At 37.5% G+C, this 15,848-nt stretch overlaps 1 protein-coding gene across 13 annotated transcripts in view; it reads right to left on the bottom strand.

The window, feature by feature from the left end:
* RYR2 (ryanodine receptor 2) overlaps positions 1-15,848 on the bottom strand; it is an 810,976-nt gene that overhangs the window by 365,464 nt on the left and 429,664 nt on the right. For all 13 annotated transcript variants that reach the window (XM_060406755.1, XM_060406748.1, XM_060406743.1 and 10 more), the window contains one exon: positions 6,891-6,986. In XM_060406755.1, the coding sequence (XP_060262738.1) occupies positions 6,891-6,986 (96 nt within the window). The remainder of the gene's footprint in view (positions 1-6,890; positions 6,987-15,848) is intronic.

The following is a 15,848-nucleotide window of genomic DNA, read 5'->3' as shown; positions in this document are numbered from 1 at the left end:
CAGCTATTAGAAAGAATGCATTTGAATCAGTTGTAATGAGGTGGATGAAACTAGAGCCTATTGTACAGAGTGAAGTAAGTCAGAAAGAAAAACACCAATATAGTATATTAATGCATATATATGGAATTTAGGAAGATGATAACAATGACCCTATATGTGAGGCAGCAAAAGAGACACAGATATAAAGAACAGACTTTTAGACTCTGTGGGAGAAGAGAGGCAAGAGTCGGATGATTTGAGAAAACAGCATTGAAACATGTATATTACCATATGTGAAACCGATGACCAGTCCAAGATCGATGCATGAAACAGGGCACTCAAACACTGTGCACTGGGACAACCCTGAGGGATGGGATGAGGAGGGAGGTGGGAAAGGGGTTCAGGGTGGGGAAACATGTACACCCATGGCTGATTCATGTCAATGTATGGCAAAAACCACTACAATATTGTAAATTAATTAAACCCCAATTAAATAAATAAATTTTTTTTTAAAAGCCAGGCATGCTCTCAGCCTAGTCACTTTCAGTTTTCTTTCACACTTTAATGCCTACTGTTAGAAATAAGTTATGCGGTTAAACAGTTAAGTATGAAAATGATTATAAAATAAATTCTAAGTGGCAAAGTGGTAATTTTTCTCAAATATGAGACAGTTGAAGATTTATGTTTCAAGAACTATTTTCTAGAAAAGTAGTTTGCCATCAATCCCATACATGGGCTTGTAGAAAGGCATTCTGAAATAGGATAAAGATTGTGGATAACCCAGCAACTTGAATCATGTTTGCATTCAGAAAATAATGTTCTTGTTCATTTGGACTTGACTTTGGGAGAATTCTTTTTTGATTTATCACATTCAAAATATAGGGAGCCCTCCAAATCCAGACTCCCCATTCTCTTCCCTCTTTTTCCTTTTCAGTTACAACTTAATGCTTTACTACATACTGTAGGCTGTATACTGACTATTTTAGTGTCATTCAAAAACTACTAATTTTTGACAAGAGTCTTAGCTAACTATCAAATTAGTAATCTTTAACTTCTAAAACATGATTTCAAACATTTACAGTGACTATCTTTGAAAAATATAGTTTCTGTTCCCCTATATTTAGTGACCCATCAGCATTAAACATCATTTACATATCTTGATGACCCCAAGATCATTATTAAAAACATCAATCACTGTAATGTGCTCTAGGTGAAATCTCTGGATGCAAACAGATGATTACCGTGTGGTGTTACAGAGTCAAACATGTATTGACCCCAATAACTATCATAGAAGATTTTCTTTAAAAGGTCTCCAAGATCACCGTGATTCTGATTCAGTGTTTCTTATACGGTTCAGGTACATGATCTCCTGGGTTTAACATATGTGACTTTCTGCAAAATCAAAAGCTTTCAATCAAGAGCTAAAGACACCTTTTCTATGGCTATCTCCTAGAAGATGGTCTCTTTCTCTGGTATCACTGGTGCTGCTTGGATTGCTAGTATCACTTTAGAAGGTTAGTTATATCTATGTCCCTAATACTGGATCTCATACAATATCCTGTGAGCCCATATTCTTTCTAACTCAACTGATTATACCTAAGTAGATATTAAGGTAGAGGACTTTCCTAAACACAATCTTCTGTGACAAATTATTCCAGTAGCTACAAAGCTTTTCCTTTGAAAAATGACTGGTTTATGCTCTGTAAGAAATAGCTGTGAAATCTTTGGACGCTTTAAATTGTCCTGTTTCCAGGTAACAAAAACTGCACTGTATGTTAGTGCAAAGCTCTGGAAATTCAGGACCACTCTCAGCCCCTTATTCTGCTTAAACCCAGAAGGAACACCATTCACGGCACTTGCTAAGTATAGGAGGAATTAGCAGGAATCCAGAAGCAGCCCACTTTGATCCCTGCAAAACTATCTGGGGGAAGTGACTATATCAAAAATAAGAAAAAAAACAGTCAGCCTCCTGACCAGCTGATTGTTCTTAACCACCTTCTGAAAAAGCATCTTAAGGACTGAAAAAAATTCTACAGTCTAAAGGAACACCCAGCCTGAGTGGATTACATCAACTCAATCAACAGTATTTTTTATACAAATCTTTTGTCTTTTCAATTAAATTTGGCCCAGGCACAGAATCACACATGAAGTTTGTGACATTGTCTAATTTATTCCCCCACACCCCACCAAAAAAATTCATAGTGGATATTCTTATAAACTGATTAGACAGTCTAATAAGGCTTTATGCAGTGGTGACATTGGTCAACTTTAGATAATGCAGAACATTAAAAAAAAAGAAGAAAAAAGCTGCCTATTTCTATCATACAATGAAATAGCAGTTGCCTGGGTAGTGGATGCTGCCCTGGTCAGACTCTCACCTTCTCCATTTGGTGAACGCCGCCCGACTTCCAACTGCCAGAGTCTGCATTTCTTTGTTTTAAGGTTTGCTCTGACTCCAGCAGCAGCTAGAGCAGCCCTACAGTTAACGTCCTCAGGAGAGAGCACCACTCAACTACAGAAGACAAACTGGTTACAAATACTCCAACTCCCTCGCCTCTCAGGTGGGATAATTTTAATGTAGGTGTTTGCAGAATTCCTCCTCACACCAGAAAAATAAAAGCTTCAAGTACCCATGGGTGTAACTTGCTTTATCAACATACCCTCTCTACCTGTCTCACGTCCACTCAAATTGCAAATAAACTTGCCTTTCAATCCTTGTCTCAAGGTCTACTTCTGGTGGAACCTAAACTAAGGTAAGCTTTTTTCATTAACACATCCTCTTACTGACTCTTCTCAAGACTTCACAGCTTTCTACTTAATTGCACACAAGTTTATTTTGAGTTTTGTCCACTGCCCTGTCCTGAAGGCAACTGAGAGCTGTCAGACCCCCAGCTCTGCTCTGCTGCTCATACTCTGATACAGAAGCTACTAACACAGTTGGGAGACTGACAAGCAGCAGAGCATGTGTGTTCAGCAATCCCAGATAGAGAAAATCTGATGCTTGTGGAAGCACTCAGTAAACAATACGGCATGACTGAAATATATTTATATTATTTCTGTGTGAGCACACACATATATATGCTGAGACTTATTGTTACTGTCTATTTTAAAAACTGAGCAACGTTCTGCTTCCTCTGGGGGGGCCAGGGAAGCATTTACTGAAACTTGTACTGTACTCTCTACAGTAGGGAAACTTGTTTTGTGAAAATTATTTTAGATACATAAAAAATAGGAGGCTATCAGGCATAGTGAACATATTAATATTTCAAGCCTGATATGAGGGAGCTGGTTTTCATCTTGGCTATAAAAGTTAATTCTAGAATTTCAAAGCAGTCATTTCAAGGTTTTGTGCCTCAATTTTCTTCCTCCAAAGTGAGAATGTGAGGGGAAGCATTCTCTAAGGACCCTTCCTACTCCTGACTTTCAATCTGCCTTCTCTGAGCACAAGGCTTCTATTTGAAGCGGAAATATCTGCTACTAGCAGCTGGATTGGGAAATGATCATATCAGGTAGGGATGTGCAGCCAATAGATCTGTGCCTTTAACTGACTGAACTGAATACTAAACAGTGGACTCTGTGTGGCTGAGCTTGAAACCATATACCAGCCTTGGTGTCGCTGTTCTCTGAAGTAAAAAGGCCTTTGCTTTAGTCTCTCAGGCATCCATTAAGTCTTAAAAGAGTTAATGATTAGGAATCAAGTAGTATTTGTCTGTAACTAATGTATACTTGAATGCATTTTTAAGGTTAACTTAATATATGTCCTAAAAAGAGATTGTATTTTTTCCACCTCTGCTATTCAGCAGACCCTCACCAGCCATCCACTTCATACATGAAGTGTACAGGTCAATCCCAATCTCCACTCCATCCCCCGCACAGCTGCTTGGTGTCCATACATTTGTTCTCTACATCTGTGTCTCTACTTCTGCTTTGCAGTAATAGATTCACCAGCAAGAGTCAAATTCATAAAAGCACATTGGTAATGTCAGGAGCCAGAGGCTAGGGGTGGGGTGGAGAGGGGAGATGGGGAGCTAAGTGTTAAATGGGGCAGAATTTCAGCTTAGGAAGGTGAAAAATTTGGGAGATGAATAATGGTGAGAGTTTCACCATTTGTATGAACTTAATGCCACTGAATTGTACAGTAAAATATGGTTAAAACTGTATATTATGTGACTTTTATCATAGTAAAAAATAACATTAATAAAAGAGTTAATGATTCTGAAGTGTGAAGATGTAAAAATTAAAAAAAGAATAGCACTGAATTGGGAAACTGGTAACACTTTAGACTACAAACCCTTCACATGGCTGAATCACCAAACTCCCAGGTCCCAAAAGATATAGATAAAGACCTGACATGCATTCTTAAGTTGTCTGTACAGGAAGCAGACACCAACCAGATGAAAACTGCAGACCACAAGCACACAGACTCTACCCTGTTTGAAACTAGAAGGTTGATGATGCTGGAAACTTCCCCTTGATGCCAACCAATCTGACAGCTGTGCACGAGCTGATCATGCACCCTGCAGCTCTGACCCCCACTTTTTTTGATGGCTTCGCTGAAAGCCATCACACTCATGCTTTGGAGTGTGAGCTGCCCATTCCACCAGCCTGGCATCCTGCAATAAATGCTGCACTTTCCTTCAACACAACCCAGTGTTAGTAGACTGGCTTTACTGTGGGAGGACAAGTGGACCCAAGCTTTGTTTGTTAACAAGGTCAAAGGATGCTCTGCTTTGTTTTTTCCTTCTCTTTCTGCTCTTTCCCTTTGAGTTTTTTTTTTTTTTTTTTGCTTTTTTTCTTTTTGCTGTGCATATTTTTAAAAAGTGAAGCAACGTATAGAACCCATACTTCATCCGGAAGGTTGCTCTGTTCCTTTCTCTTTCTAGATACTCCCTGGGCCAGTGAAAGAGACCAGCATACTCTTTTTTGTATACACGGGAACTTGCCTACAACTCTAGATGCTTTGAATCAAGAATTTATCCATTTTTGCAATCCCTGCCATCATCTTACTACTATCTGATCACTTCCCCATAGTAGCTATTCAGTTTTTCCATAATGAATATATTCTATATTGATTCATAGTCATCTCACTCACACTGCGGTACCCTGAAAATCTTTGTCTCATAATTATTACACCTTTTTTGTACTCTCAACAATCTGCCTTTTTATTTTCGTCACCCAATGATCCAGCAATGCCTTAGAACTCAAGTGTTACTCAAATTTCTCTTACATTAGATTTCTAAGTTATTCAATCTTAAACTCTGAAATTCTGTTCTCTGACTTAAAACCAAACTGCTTTGATCACAACCATCTGCACTTCTCTCTCGATAGTCATTCAATTCCAACAAACATGTCCCTGAATGGGTCTCTATCATGCACAGTCATGGCATTATTTCTGTATTGATAAGTATTTTCTTAAGTGAATTTAAACATTTATCACTCATTCAACAAATGCTATAAAGTACCTACTAGGTGCCAGACAGTACGGTGGATGCAAAGAACACAAAGATGAATAAAACTGAGCCCCTGACTTGAAGGAGTTCACCACTAGTATAGGCAATGGAGAGGAAAAATAAGTAACAGAAATAGGCATTAGTACTAGAGAAGAGCAACTAAGGGAATACTATGTGAACTGATGTAGGAGCAATAGACTCAGCTTGGCATGTCCTTGAGACAAACTGCTGTGCCACAGAATGCATGGGTACATCTCCACAACATCAATACAAAAGTAGCATTCTTGTTAGATACAGACATATCTGATTTTATGGTCTTTAACTATTTTACAATGATGCAGACTTTTATTTGTATTTACTAAATCCCTTTAAAATAAATTACTGTGACTGAATCTCACAAATACACTGAATGAAAAAAACAAGACACAAAAATTTACTCTGCATGATTTCAGTTACATAGCATTCAAAAATTGGCAGAATAAATCTATGACAGTAATACTTAGGTGCTGGAGCAGAGGAGTGGATGAGTGGAAGAAGGCTCCAGGGTATGTTTCTGATAGGTGATAATATTCTGTTTGGTAACAGGTTGTTACACAAATATATCCTATATGTGAAAATGAACTGATCTGCATACTTATACTTACAAACTTTTCTATAGAAATTTCAATAAAAAGTAAAGGGAATGAAGACTTGGAATAGCACAGGTTAAATGCTAACAGTAAATATATCTGGTTGATAGGAACATGATTAACCTTTGAAACAACATTTCTGTGCTTTTGTATCTTCCAACTTAGTAACAATAATCACATCTTATGATTTGACTCTGAATAAAAATACTATTATTTAAAAAATTAAAAAATAAACTATTTTCCTATAGGATTTGGAAAACCATTTTCCCCTAAATCTGTCCACATAATTACTTAAAGAAAAATTAAAAATGAGAATTCCAAACCAATGTATTTTTTCAAATTAAATTCACTTAAACTAAGAAACAAAAACACTCCACCCAAACAGATCTTTTTATCTGTAGAGTATTGTAAGGTGCTACGTTGGAAAAGGAAATGGGAACCCACTCCAATATTCTTGCCTGGAGAATTCCATGGACAGAGGAGCCTGGCAGGCTAGAGTCCACAGGGTCACAAGAGTTGGACACCACTTAATGACTCAACCACCAATGCAATAGTACATTAGGAAGAACTGATTTGAAAAATAATGGGGATTCTGGCACTTCAGTGGCTTTCTGAACTTCATTCTTTTATAAATGTAAATGAAGAAGATACTCTTACATTGCTTTTCAGAAATAATTAATGAAAATACCAATGATTTCAGCCATCAGTAAAAATTTTAACCTAGTAACAGGAAAACGTTTAAATTGCATTGAATCTGTTTTTATGTCTTAAAGGACATAAAATAGAAACAAAGGAATATTATATCATACAAAGGAGATACTGGAAAACATACCAGAAGAAGCTTCCAGTCTTTCCAGTCGGCTGATTAACCAGTCAAGGGAGCCAGAAAATTGAGCACAGTTTTTACGATTTCCTCTAATTAATGCCGCTGCAAAAGAAAAAGCAGATTTTACAGTTGTGTGATTTTCTAATTTGAAACCAAATTAAGCCCATAGTAGGCACAAATATTGGATCAAAAACACAATACATTAATTTTATACCAAAAACACATACAAATACACACACACACACATATATCATATACACATAAAATTGAACTGATATTTATTAATGGGGACTGCAAAAACACTGCTTATTAGGAGAAATACATTTTTGAGAAAGTAACATTTCATATTTCAAGTAATAATGAAGGGAAACGGAAAAGCTAGTGTCCTGGGATTTTCCTCAGTTCAGTTCAGTTCAGTTCATTTGCTCAGTCGTGTCCGACCCCATGAATTTTCCTCACTTGGGTTCTAATGCTTATTGCTTTTAATTAGCTGTGAGACTATATCATTTAATTTCCCTAGAGTTCAATTTTCTCACCTGTATAATGGAGACATTAAGAGAACGTCAGTTTTTCTGAAAATGTAGCACAAGATACTAGGAGATACACCAGGTAAGTGTAACAAACATACAAAGATGCATCAGCAAACTGTTACAGGAAAAACCAGGGTGTGAGGGCAGATGGCTAATGAGTCTGAAAACCTTCCCCGCCGCCCCAGTATCTCTCCTTTCCATTTACAGATTCACAATGCACATGAAAGATTCTAGAAACTAACCTCTGCAGTAAAGTTACCTATTTCAACCTTTTTTTTCTTAACCTAGTAGTGTTTTCAACACCTCTTGAACCAAAGAACCCATTTTATCTGAAATGCCTATGTTACCTTTATGATATCTTTCAACCCAACTGATATACTCAATTTAAAACTCGTGTTTCTAAATCAGTTATTTCAAAGCAAATATGGTAAATATTTTATGTAAATTCTACTCTTATGCCCATAAGATTGTTCAGAAACTGTATAACTGCTTAATAATGGCAAATGACATTTTTATATAATATATTTAATGTGAAAAATATGTTCCTTTAAGGAAAAAAAAATCACAATTTTAAAATCTGGTAGTGCCAGGAGGTAGCTTAAAGAACTGAAGTTTGAGAATGCCACCTGTTCATCTCCTTGTTAAGAGCAACAGGGCTCAATGAAACTAAAACACTTCCTTCATATTTCCTCTTTCTTCCTCCCAAAAGCTGTTACCTGGACTGAGAGGAAGAAAAGCAATAATGACACAAAAGACAAGAAGGCTTAGGTTTGTTCAACTACATAAGAAAAGCTCTTTTGTGAATGGAGCCCACATAACATTTGTACAAATATTACAAGGTAATGCATTCAATTACTTAGGCTTTCCTCCAGCTCTGGAACCAATAAGAGCCAGTAACCAGGTACACACACACACGCATACACATAAAATGATAAGTGCCAGGGACAAGAGTGTTGAGGATGAGGTGTGGTAAAGGAGTCTGACATGCTCAGTGGGACTTCCACTTTTAGCCTGTAAGAATATCTTTTCCTAACCAAGAACAATAGCAACTGACAGAAAGTATATGGTGAAGAGTTTGAATCTTTATAAAGTGTCATTTGCTTAATATTTAACCCCTCCTTTAATTCTGTCTCAGGCTGTTAAAATTAAAGATATCAACAATTTTCTAGAGGTCAAAAGTGAGAGATAAGGTAATTCTTGAAGAAACTAGGACTTCTCTAGTGGTCCAGTGGTGAAACTCCGTGCTCCCAACACAAGGGGCATGGGTTCAATCCCTGGACAGGGAAGACCCCACATGTTGCAGCAAAGAAAAAACAACAAAAAAAGCGAATAATGCACAAATAAGCCCTCTTAATAACCCATGGAATATTTAAGAAAATCATACGGTAAGCCACTGAGAAAAATGTCATTAAAGTTACTACAAATGAAGATGGTATATGAACTATGCTATCAGACAACGTTAATGAAATTAGTAGAAAAGCAGAAACAAAAATGATCCACCCAAAATCAGAAATAAAAAACAAACATAAAACTTGAAATTAGTAAGAAAAGCAGGAACAAAAATAAAACCTACATAAAAGCTTAAAATTTTTCCAAAATAATACTTTTAATCAATGAGGGAATCAATACCATAATTTTAGAATCTAGCAAATATCAAAAATAGGCACTGCCTTACATAACCAAAAGTAGATGGTCAAAACTGTACTCAAGTCTTTCTTTTATTTTTTATAAACATTCTAATTGTAAGAAAAAGAAATGCAAAAAAGTGAATGATTGTCTGAGGAGGCCTTACAAATAGCTGAGAAAAGAAGAGAAGCTAAAGACAAAGGAGACAAGGAAAGATATACCTATCTGAATGCAGAGTTCCAAAGAATAGCAAGGAGAGATAAGAAAGTTCCTCGGTGATCAATGCAAAGAAATAGAGGAAAACAACTGAATGGGAAACACTAGAGATCTCTTCAAAAAAATTAGAGATACCAAGGGAACTTTTTATGCAAAGATGGACACAATAAAGCACAGAAATGGTACAGACTCACAGAAGCAGAAGATATTAAGAAGAGGTGGCAAGAATACACAGAAGAACTGTATCAAAAAGATCTTCCTGACCCAGATAACCATGCTGGTGTGATCACTCACCTAAAGCCAGACATCCTGAATGTGAAGTCAAGTGGGCCATAGGAAACATCACTACAAACAAAGCTAGTGAAGGTGATGGAATTCCAGTGAAGTTATTTCAGATCCTAAAAGATGATGCTGTGAAAGTGATGCATTCAATATGCCAGCAAATTTGGAAAACTCAGCAGTGGCCGCAGGACTGGAAAAGGTCAGTTTTCATTCCAATCCCAAAGAAAGGCAATTCAAAAGAATGTTCAAACTACCGCACAATTGCACTCATCTCAAACACTAGCAAAGAAATGCTCAAAATTCTCCATGGCAGGCTTCAACAGTACACAAACTGTGAATCTCCAGATGTTCAAGCTGGATTTAGAAAAGGCAGAGGAACCAGAGAGCAAATTGCCAATATAGGCTGGATCATTAAAAAAGCAAGAGAGTTCCAGAAAAACATCTGCTTCTACATCACTGACTACGCCAAAGCCTTTGACTGTGTGGATCACAACAAACTGTGGAAAATTCTTCAAGAGATGGGAATACCAGACCACTTGACTTGCCTCTTGAGAAATCTGTATGCAGGTCAAGAAGCAACACTTAGAACTGAATAGGAACAACAGACTGGTTCCAAATCGGGAAAGGAGTGTGTCAAGTTTGTATATTGTCACCCTGCTAATTTAACTTATATGCAGAGTACATCATGAGAAATGCCAGGCTGGATGGAGCACAAGCTGGAATCAAGATTTCTGGGAGAAATATCAATAACCTCAGATATGCAGATGACACCATCTTTATGACAGAAAGCGAAGAACTAAAGAGCCTCTTGATGAAATTGAAATAGGAGACTGAAAAAGTTGACTTAAAATTCAACATTCAAAAAACTAAGATCATGGTATCTGGTCCCATAGCTTCATGGCAAATAGATGAGGAAACAATGGAAACAGTGGCAAACTTTATTTTGGGGGGCTCTACAATCACTGCAGATGGGGACTGTAGTCATGAAATTCAAAGACGCTTGCTCCTTGGAAGAAAACTTATGAACAACCTAGACAGTATATTAAAAAGCAGAGACTCTACTTTGCCAACAAAGGTCCATCTAGTCAAAGCTATGGTTTTTCCAGTAGTCATGTATGGATGTGAGTGTTGGACTATAAAGAAAGCTGAGCACTGAAGAATTGATGCTTTTGAACTGTGGTGCTGGAGAAGACTCTTGAGAGTCCCTTGGACTGCAAGGAGATCAAACCAGTCAACGGTAAAGGAAATCAGTCCTGAATATTCATTGGAAGGACTAATGCTGAAGCTGAAGTTCCAATACTTTAGGCCACCTGATGCGAAGAGCTGACTCATTTGAAAAGACCCTGACACTGGAAAAGACTGAATGCAGGAGAAGGGGATGACAGAGGATTAGATGGTTGGGTGCTATCACCAACTCGATGGACATGAGTTTGAGTAAGCTCCAGGAGCTGATGGTGGACAGGGAGGTCTGGCGTGCTGCAGTCCGTGAGGTCACAAAGATTCTGACATGACTGAGTGACTGAGCAGAGTTGCTATTAACAGAGTGAAAAATGTTAACTAAACATTCCTTCCAAAATATTCAAAGAGAATATAAAAAATAAGTAGAACAGAAAAAAGAAAAGAAATAGAGCAATAAAAGTAGACATTAATAAGTTAGAAATAGTAGAAGAGATCTATGTAATAAACTGAAAAAACAGGACTGATCAACACTGTTAAGGATCCCTCCCTTTAAATATAAGCTAAATGCCAACAACTTTAATCAAGAAAAAAAAAAAGGACATAATTAAGAAGAACAGGAATCATACACAGCCACTTATTGCTGTACTGAAATTTTTAAACATTTAGGAAAAAGGATGACTTCTAAATATTTTTTTCATGAAAACTGAACCAAACAAGAAAATCTAAATAGAATTAACAAAAAATGAGTAATATTGAAAAGTATGTCAAAGTCAAAAACATTTATTCTAAATTCAGGAAACAAGTCATTGCTATGTTAAACTGTTCCAAAGTAAAGAAACTAAGAAAACTCTTCTAATACATTTTATCAAGACAGTATAACTTTGCTATCTACACCTAATAAAGAGAGCATGCATATCAGAAAACTAAAGGAAATTCTTGGTTATGAATACAGATCCCCAAATCTTATACAAGGAGGCAATTTATAAATCACTATCAGCAGTGCATTCAGTTCACTTCAGTCGCTCTTTGCGACCCCATGGACTGCAGCACGCCAGGCCTCCCTGTCCATCACCAATTCCCAGAGTTTACTCAACGTCATGTCCATCAAGACAGTGATGCCATTTAATCATCTCATCCTCTGTCGTCCCTTTCTCCTCCTACCCTCAATCTTTAGCAGCATCAGGGTCTTCAAATGAGTCAGATCTTTGCATCAGGTGGCCAAAGTATTGGAACTTCAGCTTCAGTTATTGAAGGATTCAGGATTGATTTCCTTTACCAATGATAGGTTTGATCTCCTTGCAGTCCAAGGGACTTTCAGGAGTCTTCTCCAACACCACAGTTTAAAAGCACCAATTCTTCAGTGCTCAGCTTTCTTTATAATTCAACACTCACATCTATTGGAAAAACCACAGCTTTGACTAGATGGCCCTTTGTTGGCAAAGTAATGTCTCTGCTTTCGAATATGCTGTTTAGGTTGGTCATAAGTTTTCTTCCAAGGAGCAAGCATCTTTGAATTTCATGGTTGCAGTCACCATCTTCACTGATTTTGAAGCCCCCAAAAATAAAGTCTGTCACTGTCTCCAGTGTTTCCCCATCTATTTGCCATGAAGTAAAGGGACCAGATGCCATGATGTTAGTTTTTCTGAATGTTGAGTTTTAACCCAACTTTTTCACTCTCCTCTTTAATTTCATCAAGAGGCTCTTCTGTTCTTCTTCACTTTCTGCTATAAGGGTGGTGTCATCTGCATTTCTGAGGTTATTGAGATTCCTCCTGGCAATCTTGATTCCAGCTTATGCTTCATCCAGCCCAGCGTGTCTCTTGATGTACTCTGCATATAAGCTAAATAAGCAGGGTGGCAATATACAGCCTTGATGTACTTCTTTTCCTATTTGGAACCAGTCTGTTGTTCCATGTCCAGTTCTAACTGTTGCTTCCTGACCTGCATACAGATTTCTCAGGAGGCAGGTCAGGTGGTCTGGTATTCCTATCTTTTTAAGAATTTCCCACAGTTTGTTGTGGGTTCATTACTCCAATGAGAGAGAAATATGCTAGAATAAGTCAAAGGTGAAACATATGATGATCACCATAGACCCAGAAAATGGATGTACTTCTAATTAAAAAAAAAAAAAAAAAACTTAACTCTAATAGAATGCCTCTGGCACATTATCCAAGCAAGCGTACATGTGTGTGCACGTGGAGAGTATGTTTTACAGATAAAGTGTGATCTACTATAATTCAGCACGTTAGTCTTGAAGAAATCAGTTAAGGGAGTTTCTAAAGTAATGAAAAAGTGTACAGAGAAATGCAAGAACACTCATTCTAACACTGTTTAAATAGCAAAGCTTTGCAAACAGCTTGAATGTGGGCTAAATAAATGATGACACATCCCATCAGTAGGGTAGAATACATCCACTAAAGCCTGATGACAGCTATAGTTACTGCCAAGAAAAGATGCCCACAATATAGAAGTCAGTGGAAACAAATGCTATATAAGGATATGGAGAATATGAGCCCATTTTGGTGTAAGTATGTACACAGAATGAAGGAATATTATTTTTTAGAATATTCCTTAGACGGTAAGAGCTGATTTTTTGAGAAAAAGATTCTGGTAGGTGCCTGGGATAGAAACAGACCTTGACTGATAAGTGTGGGACTCCCTGGGTCAAAGGGGGAAATTTTCTTATTCTAAAACAGGGGGGAAAGGATAGACCTGGTGGTCCAGTGGTTAAGACTCTGCACTTCCACTTCAGAGAGCAGGGTTTCAATCCCTGGTTGAAGAACCAAGATCCCATGTGCCCCATGTGTGGCCAAAAAATAAGAAATAAAATGGGGGAGGGGAGATGAATGAAGTTAGGAGGAAAATGGCATGCCCTGTGATATGATCCTGCACAGGGACTTTCTGAAGGTGCAATAAATTCTGTAAATAAATATATAAATAAATGATTCACAATTGTTCAATAGAATGGAAGTTTATATGAGTGAGGATGTGATAGTCTGCCACTAAGATACTATGTAACCTCAGAGAAACATTAGATAATAAGGAAGAAGCATGAAAGTGGGAGACAGTGTAACCAAATAACCCCCACAAAATGTACAGATATCAAAGGCAAGTCTTAAACCCATCTCAGCTCATGAAGCTGGAACTTGGATCAAGCCAACTAAACCTCAGGGATCAGGCCATAGCTGAAGTCCAATAGCAGGGATTTGCTATTGTTTATGTGTGCACGTGGATGTGTAAAGTGGTTTACATGTGTTTAATGCTATAGTGAAAGTGAAAGTTGCTCAGTCATGTCTGACTCTTTGCGACCCCAGGGAATTCTCCAGGCCAGAATACTGGAGTAGAGTGGGTAGCCTTTCCCTTCCCCAGGGGATCTACCCAACCCAGAGATCAAACCCAGGTCTCCCGCACTGCAGGAGGATTCTTTACCAGCTGAGCCACAAGGGAAGCCCAAAGAACCACTCTCAAGGGCAAAGAACAATGGCAACTTTACAAGGTGCTTCTAAGTGCAGAAACAAGCAAACTCAAGACAAATGTTGTTTCTTCAAAGCAAGACATGCATGCTATACCTTAAAATACTCTGCCATTGTTGGCTAACTGGCCTGAAGGAAAGTTAAAACCTTTCACCCATCAGACTACTCTTCCTCATTTATTTAAGAAATATTAACATAAGTGCATCAGGTGCTATGGTTGGCACTGCAAATATAAGTTTAAATAAAGTGTGAATATAATACAATTGTCTGCAGGTTTTCTTTGAGCACATTTTAAGCTCCTTTAGATTAGACATTCTGTCTTATTATAACCTTAAGTATTCTCTGAAACTTACAATGTATGTTATCTCTTAAGGAATAAATAGTATTTAGTCTCTTATGGAATAAGATCAGTGGTTAAGTACAGTAAAATTTAAATACTATAAGCACACTTTGAACTAAGTTTCATAAAGGACATGCATGTTCAGTGAATTTTTTCTGATGTTGACTAAATCAATAAAAAGTTTACAGAGAAACAATGGAAACAGTGACAGATTTGGGGGGGCTCCAAAATCACTGCAGATGGTGACCGCAGCCACAAAATTAAAAGACACTTGTTCCTTTAAAGAAAACTTATGACCAGCCTGGATAGCATATTCAAAGGCAGAGGCATTACTTTGCCAAAAAAGGTCAGTCTAGTCAAAGCTATGGTTTTTCCAGTAGTTATGTATGGATGTGAGAGTTGGACCATAAAGAAGGCTGAGCACCGAAGAATTGATGCTTTCGAACTGTGGTGTTGGAGAAGACTCTTGAGAGTCCCATGGACTACAAGGAGATCAAACCAATAAATGGTAAAGGAAATCAGTCCTGAATATTTATTGGAAGGACTGATGCTGAAGCTGAAGTTCCAATACTTTGGCCACCTGATATAAGGAGCCAACTCATTAGAAAAGACCTTGATGCTGGAAAAGATTAAAGGCAGGAGGAGAAGGGAATGACATAGGAGGAGATGGTTGGATGGCATCACCGACTCAACGGACATGAGTTTGAGCAAGCTCTGGGAGATGGTGAAGAACAGGGAAGCCTGATGTGTTGCAGTCCACGGGGCCACAAAAAGTTGGACATGACTGAACAGCAAAAATCATCAAATCTTTAAACTGTTATTCAATCAGAATATGAAATACAAGTGACACTTGCAGGTATTGAAAGACCATGATTAACAATATTCTGCATTGCTTGTTAGTATCCTCCCCCATGTCCTCATGCTTTTGTATTTTAAACTCTAATTCATAATTTCTCAAAATACAGAATCAGAAAATTACAGATGGATTAAGATTTATAGAGTTCCAGGGAAACGCTCACTTTAAACAACAAAATTCTGTAAGGCAATTATCCTTCAATAAAATATAATAAATTTTTAAAAATTATTCAATAAATACTATCTGCTTTGTATCAAGGACTATTCTAGGTGCTGGAGACACAACAAAAAACCAAACTATATTCCTTCTTGGAATTTACATTCAAAACCTAGAAATTCTATGAGAACAGGCCTTAAACAGCATCGACAAATGGGGAGGAAATAGAACTAGAATCCACAAGGATATTTAAAATGTTCAGGTGCTCTTAAGTCTTGTCAACCATAAACAAACAAACAAAAAACCC

This window comes from Ovis aries, chromosome 25, assembly GCF_016772045.2.
Source record: "Ovis aries strain OAR_USU_Benz2616 breed Rambouillet chromosome 25, ARS-UI_Ramb_v3.0, whole genome shotgun sequence".
Classification (NCBI taxonomy): Eukaryota; Metazoa; Chordata; class Mammalia; order Artiodactyla; family Bovidae; genus Ovis; species Ovis aries.
Note: the sequence above shows the minus strand (reverse complement) of the source record. Positions and strands in the feature narration are given on the sequence as shown.